Source organism: Diaphorina citri, unplaced genomic scaffold (genome assembly GCF_000475195.1).
Source record: "Diaphorina citri unplaced genomic scaffold, Diaci psyllid genome assembly version 1.1 scaffold2391, whole genome shotgun sequence".
Taxonomy (NCBI): domain Eukaryota; kingdom Metazoa; phylum Arthropoda; class Insecta; order Hemiptera; family Psyllidae; genus Diaphorina; species Diaphorina citri.
The window spans coordinates 16,797-25,542 of NW_007379815.1; the positions used below are offsets into that span (position 1 = coordinate 16,797).

An 8,746-nucleotide genomic window follows, 5' to 3' on the forward strand; every position below is an offset into this window, starting at 1 on the left:
TTCCCCATATCATATTCCTCCTCTCCTCTACTCAAAGCAAGAAGTAGAATCTCTTTAAGTGGCTTCAAGATTGTGTGCACTCCCCTGCAGGTAAGTAAGTGTCTCTCCTCAATCAACTAATGACCATGCACTCTTTTTCTCATGTCATCATTACTCCACTACACACCTATCTCACCACGGTCTTTCAAGTCACGATCATCTTCGCAATATGTTAAGCAGAGGGATGATTATGCCTGCCTCGGTGGCGTAGTGGTCAAGACGCTCGCCTGGTAATCAGGAGGGCGTGGGTTCGATCCCAGCCGAGGTATGGAATTTTATCCTCATTTATTTGAGAATTTGACCACGTAATAATGGAGCTCTAAGGGTTAGGTGGTAGAGAACGCCTAAGGCGTTAACCTCGCCTAGTGGTTGCCTTCCACTCAAGAGTATTATTATTATTATTTATATCAGTGTATCCGATAGCAATAATTATTTAGTATTATTGTCATAAATGTCGTTATCGTTCCCCGACTACCTAATACACTATACTTTAAATTTTATGACTTCACTTGGACTCGAACCATCAACCTTCAAACTCTTTTGACCTTTCACCGAGCTACTCACTTTACGAAAAGGTGAAAAAAAATCACTCCACCTTTGACGTTGGCTGTTTTCCTCTTAATTCTGAATTTGATTTCCCAAGTTCCCCTCCTCTCTAACTTTTTCCAAACTTACCATCATTTCTTTTCCACCTAACCTAGCCTAGCCCCGTCACTCACTTTCCTTGTGCTCTTCCACTTATCCCAGCCCCCCTCCAGTCCCCTCATGTTAAAGTAAAATGCTTATTCTCCTTCCCCTCCTTGCCTCCTCCTCCTTCTTCTTTCTCACCTTCCCCTCCTCGTCCTTATTATTCTAACCAGTTGACAATTTCATTTTCTCTTTCTCCTCTTTCTCCTCCTCTCTCCCCCTCTTTCTTCTCGTCTCTCCCCCTCTCTTTCCTCCTTTACGTTTCTATTTTGAACTTTAGTCATTAGTGTATGTGACAACTAGGTAACTTCCAAGTTTCAAACTTCCAACTTCCCAAGGTTGGACTGCAAGAAGTATAACGAGCATTTCTCGGAATTGTCTTTTGTGTTGTCATCTCTATTAAAGAGGTTCTGAGACCTGGCGTAGGCTTTCTTATTAATAAACCATAGGCGGGTAGGCGGAACGATAAAGTGGAAAGCGCTTCAGAAGAAATGGCTGGAGCTCTTCCATCCAACTGCTTTCATGAATAGGTTTATACAGCTCCACTTGGAATAACGACCCCCTGTGTTCTTATTGGTCGGTTAGAGTTCATAATTGTAATTTGTAATTTTTAATTGACATTTTAAGTATACATATTTTTTCATATAGGTTAAACAAATTTCAAATTGAGTTTGCTGGTGGACACATCTCATGATTGATGAGATACATATATCCACCAGCAAATAGGACATAGGTATTTTGAATTTCAATTTATAGCCAAATGTGATAGGTAATACATTACATTGGTGTGTAATTGAATAATGTAATGAGAGATGGTGTATTTTACTATTTTCGTTTCGCAAAACTTTCGGAAACGGAACCCCGGTTCCTATTTGGAAACTGAAAAAATGACGCCTGTACTGAACCATCGGAGATCTCAGGTGGCGCGCCAAAGTTACCCTAAAGAAAAATATGCCCAAAATTTCCTTCTTTTAACATTTTTGGCAATTGTCTTCAGAGTGAGACAAACCGTTTGATAGTTAGGTATATTTGAAAAAAATTAAGTTGGGGGGGAGGCACACAAGTATGTGGGTACTTATTCAGCATGATGGCTTGTCAAAAATGTCGTGCCTCGATGAAAATATGTACCTCGCTAAGTTTTATTCCTTCACTAGGACTCGAACTTCCCACCTTCAGTTCCAAAGTCCACCGCGCCAACCCCAATGAGGACACACTATATTGACTATTATGTTGAATTCGCTTTTATTTAGAGAGATAGATACGGTTTGGTACCATGCAATGTCAAACTTCTATGCTGGTATAGCTTATTGTTTGACTTTTCTCAAAGGTTACAGGTTATTTTCCCAACCTCTTCCGTTCCTCATAGCACGATTAAGGACGGAAATTGGCAAAGCCTGGCGTACTAGACTTTTCCCTTTATTTGGAAATGAAAATTTCTTCTATTTGTGTACCTACGTACATACATCTGTAGGTATTTTATTTTATTTTATAAGTTTCCATTTATTGGTTTTTCAGAACAAATCTCTCATCAAAATAAATTGTTAACAAATGGTATACCCATCCTGGCCAAACGCTTGTATTTGCATAACTTTCTTTTTAAAATTTTTATACTTAGGTAGGTATGCATTTCCCCATATATTCTGCCATTCCGACGTCCTGCACACATTTCAGTAATGAGTCTCAGCTAAGTGTAAGTGACACAATGCAGGGGACATCATAGAGCACATGGTCCCATCTGGTTTGCATAGGATAATAATGTTCCAAGTATAAACCAGACTACGTGCAATTACTTAGTATACATAGGGATAACAGTAGCATAATGCAGACATGGCAGTAATTGGACAGATATACAGATAATTATTATACCTAGCTACACTAGAGAGAGAGAGAGGAAGAGAGAGAGAGGGAGTGAGATAGATAAAAGAGAGAGGAAAGGGAAAGAGAGAGAAAAAAGAACCATTTTTGGCTCTTAAAAACCTCTCCTGCTGTAAGAGCAAGTTTTTAGAGTGGTTTTAAAGAGAAAAAAAGAACAAAAAGAAGAGAGTGAGAGAGAGAAAGAGAGAGGGAGGGAGAGAGAGAGAGAGGAAAGTCATGATGTATTACAATGTCACAGATCTATACAGTGTGATCTCACGCGTGAGTATTTTTGCTATTTCTACAGTGTGTTACCCAGCTTGACAAAGGTTTTCGCTTCAATTGACCATTACAGTATATCCTTCAATGCTTGATACTTATTTTAGGTATGTACCTACACTTTTTTGTCATTTTTTGACAAATCAGGTTCACAATATTTATGAGTACTTCTCCTTTTCTGATTTTAAGTTGAAGTCTCAAAAGTTGAAAGCAGTAGCTCATTCTTAAAAGTGGCCAAACGCTTGTATTTGCATAACTTTTTTTTTTAGAATTTTTATACTTAGGTAGGTATGCATTTCCCCATATATTCTGCCATTCCGTCGTCCTGCCACATTTCAGTAATGAGTCTCAGCTAAGTGTAAGTGACACAATGCAGGGGACATCATAGAGCACATGGTCCCATCTGGTTTGCATAGGATAATAATGTTCCTAGTATAAACCAGACTACGTGCAATTACTTAGGTAGTATACATAGGGATAACAGTAGCATAATGCAGACATGGCAGTAATTGGACAGATATACAGATAATTATTATACCTAGCTACACACTGCCACATTTTACCCAGAGAAGTACCTACCTACAATAAAGTGTGTGATTACACCACAGGGTAAATTTTTATGACACCCCAATATAATATGTTTTTATCAAAACCGCACCAGAGAAAACACAACAATATGGCCTAACAGATTATACCCTTCTCATTCTGACCCAATCTGTCCCCGAAAAAGGCTTCCACATTATAACTTTTCTTTCTTTTTTGTCTAATGCTGATAAAAAGTTATCTTTTTGAAGAAATGAGCTTTTTTTTTCTTCTGAGAATATTTTTTCGGAGGGAAAAACTAAAAAAAAAGCTAACAAGAAAACCTTCCAAGTACGGGTTTGGGATAATGTGAAGTTTGAGGTAATGCTTTTTTCTTTCTTTTTCTCCTTCTTCTTCTTTTTCTTCTTCTTCTTCTTCTTCCTTGAATGAGATACATCGGAAGCTTGCTGTGTTAATGAAAACATATCACCGTGTGAAATATATGATAGGAAAAATGAAAAAGATGTTAAGGCAAATGAAGAGCGTATTGTAGAAGTTGTAAAGGATGCAGAGGATCATCCTCTACAACTACCTACATCCTCTGAGGATTTATAAAAATAAAGGAAATGACAAAACATCATAATACGAGTATATTGACGAAAAACTGTCGTATAGGTACCTACGTAGACCACGTATTAGAGGAGTGATTTTCAACCAAGGTGGGTTTATCCTAAATTTCATCAATAAGATCAATAAAATAAGAAAATTCATGAGAATAAAAATAAAAATAGGTAGATAATAATAACAAAAGGAAAATCAATCAATATCCAAACCTTGAATCGAAGATCAAGGTTTCTGGCTTGTCAAAGGGAATCTTGAAACTTTTGTCTGCTGTCAACTACAAGCAGACAGGGATCTACATCAACTACGTACACATTATAATATAGGGAAACAACACAGATGAAAGCTGCTACCCCTTGAAACCAACATACATGATGAGGCTACAAAACTTCAAACGTTAAAACTCATGCAAGCCCAGTGCTATCCACCTTCACAGAACCTCTCGACAAGGATCTTCAAGTCCCCAACATCACGATATTGGCGGAAGCATCAAATGTCAAAACACAACACAAAAAGAAAAAGAAGACAAAGAAGAAGAAGAAGAAGAAGAAAAACAAGAAGGAGGAGAAGAAGAAGAAAAAAAAGGAGGAGGAGGTGAAGAAGCAAAAGAAGGAGAGAACCTCTCGACAAGGATCTTCAAGTCCCCAACATCACGATATTGGCAGAAGCATCAAATGTCAAAACAACACAAAAGAAAAAGAAGACGAAGAAGAAGAAGAAAAACAAGAAGGAGGAGGAGGAGGAGGAGGTGAAGAAGCAAAAGAAGGAGAAGAATATCTCCCTTCAAAGTAGAAGGGAGAGAGAAAATGCAAGAAAATAATAGAAAAACAAGAAGGAGGAGAAGAAGAAGAAAAAAAAGGAGGAGGAGGTGAAGAAGCAAAAGAAGGAGAAGAATATCTCCCTTCAAAGTAGAAGGGAGAGAGAAAATGCAAGAAAATAATAGGAATGCAGAAAGCACTCAGAGAGAGAGAGAGAGAGAGATAGAGAGAGGAAGAGAGAGAGGGAGTGAGACAGATAAAAGAGAGAGAGAGGAAAGGGAAAGAGAGAGAAAAAAGAACCATTTTTGGCTCTTAAAAACCTCTCCTGCTGTAAGAGCAAGTTTTTAGAGTGGTTTTAAAGAGAGAAAAAAAGAACAAAAAGATGAGAGAGAGAGAGAGAGAGAGAGAGAGAGAGAGAGAGAGGAAAGTCATGATGTATTACAATGTCACAAATCTATACAGTGTGGTCTCACGCGTGAGTATTTTTGCTATTTCTACAGTGTGGTACCCAGCTTGACAACGGTTTTCGCTTCAAACGACCATTACAGTATATCCTTCATACTTATTTTAGGTATGTACCTTTACTTTTTTGTCATTTTTTGACAAATCAGGTTCACAATTTATGAGTACTTCTCCTTTTCTGATTTTAAGTTGAAGTCACAAGGTAGGTAGGTAGGTAGGTAGGTACTTTGTGTTAAAATGAATCTGACTGCTGGTAATGGATGAGAAGAAGAAGAAGAAGAAGAAGAAGAAGAAGAAGAAGAAGAACAACAACAACAACAAAAGAAGAAAACAAAAACAATTATTCTTAAAAATTTGCATAATTATGTTTGTGATTTTATCCTCAATATTTTTAGGAAGACGAAGTCAAGGCATATTAAATATGCCATTTACATATTTAGTGGATACGCTAATTTCACTACCCTGGGATAGTACGTACCTATTTAGACGCTAAATTTCACTGTTTACCCTGGGACTAAAACAAATAGTGGAGATGTCATGTTCCCCTTTCTCTGAATAGTGGAGATGCAAAATTACCTTTCCATGGGCATCGCAATGAATTGAATTTGACCTTGAACCTTATTTAGGTACCTACACGGAAAAATAGATATTAACTGTCAATAAATCATTTCTTAAGCAAGCAATTTTTATTAAATAAGAAAGAAAAAAATTACTGGATGCTTAACCCTAAAAGTCACAAAGATTTATCTTCAGTCCTTCAATTTCCATGGGAGTTACTTTCCCTAGATCTGAAATGCTTTCACTTTTTTACGATTCGATGGGACTTGAACAGTGAAAGTTGAATTTAGGAAACATTGACTTTTGTCAAAAAAGAACAAAAGCTATTCAACAAAATTTGCTTGCGGAAAATCTGTTTTAGTGTTTAATAAAATTAGAATTATTGATTCGGTTTGACTTTTGTCAATATGTATTCGTCATGGAAGTTTTGGTGTTGTTGTTGTTGTTGTTGTTGTTGTTGTTGTTGTTGTTGTTGTTGTTGTTGTTGTTGTTGTTGTTGTTGTGTTGACTTCTAGGGCTTGCAAAGCACTTTTTTCAAACCGCACAGTAGGGTCGAGGATGATCACTTGAGATTTTTCAGTGTTGACAGCGACAATGTCATTATTCAATAACAAGAAATGAAAATACCTTACTCTAAAAGTTCTGAAACGCCATGCAAATCTGTCTTCCCCTTTCTGCCCTTAAAATATTTGTGTTTTCGTGTTCTAATGTGAATTTTGTATCTTTTGTTTCAGATTTCTGCTCTGACCAGCTTCTGTCGGGTAAGTTTGACTAGGAATTGAGTTACGTTCAAAAGTAGAGCGCACCTGCCTTGTAAGCGCTAGGTTGCGGGTTCGATTCCCGCACCCAGGGAGAACTTTATCCTAAACAGGTTCGTTCTCGGAACGGCTGATTTTCACCTGTCATCTTCTCTTCGATTTCGGGACGAAACCTCTGTTGTTACAGTTCTGTTTATCAAAAGATCAAAACTCTTTCTAAAAAAATAAGGAAAGACAAGCTAAATAAATTGATACAATAGACTATCCTGACAGCATAATTGTCTGTCAGACCGTCGTGTGTGGCGGAAAAAGCTTCTGCCTTCAGTCTTCAGACCGTCTGAGAAACTAGAAGTCAGAAACTTTTTCCTCCAAACACATTTCGACTGCCTGCGTCTGAGTGGCCGGCCTTCTTACTCACTTCTATTGTCCTTGATTTCAGGTGACTGCGTGACTGCAAACTTTTCTATTCTCTTTTATTATCTCTTGGTTTCAGGTGACTGTAACAGTGGACAACGTGTTCTCAGAACAAGGCAGTACTGCAGGGGCATTCACATTCCTGACTACCAGCAAAGCGTACATTGGAGGCAGTGAGAACCCTAGAGATCTGCCGGGATCCACGGTACATAACAACTTCGTCGGCTGTCTGAGGAGGGTGAGTGAACGAAAATTGTGTTTTAAACATTTTCCTATGAACAAGAAAAATTACCAATAGCAATCTTTACTATTAATAATGATTAAGACTCGAGCGATCAAAGGTTATACCTATGTAATAAACAGAAGTGAATAATTTTTTGAGCCCTTCTGGCTTAAAATAAAGTTATCATCCATCGTCCTTTTACGGTTTTCAACCCACAAACTCTAGCTCCCTAAACCAACACCTATACGTATATAGAACCATTTCGTTCTGAACCGTCACATTATTTTACTCAAATCCTTAGGTTTTAAGTTTTTTTAATGTTCTAGGTTTAATCAAGAACCAAGGCAATCTTTATAACCAAAAGGTAATCTTTGTAATTCCCACGGGACATTGGAATTAATCTTTGTATCTAAGAACATGAGAATGTCGGAGAGAGAGAGAGAGAGAGAGAGAGAGAGAGAGAGAGAAGAGCGGGAGGCGGTTCAGCAGACTTCAAGAAAATCACTTATAAAAGATAAAACGCATTAATTAAAACAAAAAACACACCAGTGACAAAGCAAAATCATAAATTCAGATTCACCAGTTGTCACCGTATGACGTCATGCGCAGAACGAACTCAAAATCGTACACTAATTGACACCCCCCTGGTCAGCTTCATTATTTTATATTAAGTTGACTTTTCTTTTCCTCTTCCTTACCTTTTCCTTCTCCTCCTCCTCCTCCTCCGTCCTCATCCTCCTCCTCTTCTTCTTCTTCCTCTTCCTGTTAAACTTCTTCTTCTTTTTCTTCTGCCGATGTTTTCCTCATTGTCCCAGTTACAAAAAATGTTTTAAATTCTTAATCACATCAACTCTCTCTCTCTCTTTATCTTTCTCATTACTCCTCTCCGCTTTTTTCGTTCTGCTCTACCATCCAACCTCCCTCTCCCCCTCCCTCCCCCCTCGCGTGTGACACTGAAGGAAAGAGCGCAAAGCTGTGTGAGACGTATTCTAATTATTTTTATTATAAACTAAAAACTTTTGCAGGCTCTTCCCTCCTTCTCCTCCTCCTTCTTCTCCTTTCCCGATCTCCTCCTCCTACTCTTTTTCCTTTTTGTCCTCTTCCTCTTTCTTATTTTCTTTCCCAATCTCCTCCTCCTCCTCTTTATTCTACTCCTTTTTCTCCTCTGTCTCCTCCTCCCAGTCCAATCCTTTCCCTCCTTTGTTTAATTCTTCTATTTTTTCTCCTTCTCCTTTTTTACCCTATTCTCCTTCCTCCTTGCCTCCTTCTCCTTTCTCACCTTCCCCTCCTCGTCCTTATTATTCTAACCAGTTGACAATTTCATTTTCTCTCTCTCCTCTTTCTCCTCCTCTCTCCCCCACTCTTTCCTCCTTTAGGTACGTTTCTATTTTGAACTTTAGTCATTAGTGTATGTGACAACTAGGTAACTTCCAAGTTTCAAACTTCCAACTTCCCAAGGTTGGACTGCAAGAAGTATAACGAGCATTTCTCGGAATTGTGTTTTGTGTTGTCATCTCTATTAAAGAGGTTCTGAGAGAGGTGGCGTAGGCTTTCTTATTAATAAACCGTAG

At 38.1% G+C, this 8,746-nt stretch overlaps 1 protein-coding gene across 1 annotated transcript in view; it reads left to right on the top strand.

Annotated features, from left to right (window-relative positions):
• The window catches only part of LOC113471409 (neurexin-1-like), a gene marked incomplete at both ends in the record, with an annotated part of 10,510 nt that extends 3,320 nt beyond the window's left edge, over positions 1–7,190 (top strand). Inside the window, 2 exons of the mRNA XM_026830536.1 lie at positions 6,515–6,541; positions 7,032–7,190. Of these exons, the coding sequence (XP_026686337.1) occupies positions 6,515–6,541; positions 7,032–7,190 (186 nt within the window). The remainder of the gene's footprint in view (positions 1–6,514; positions 6,542–7,031) is intronic.
• Between the last annotated feature and the right edge of the window lie 1,556 nt (positions 7,191–8,746).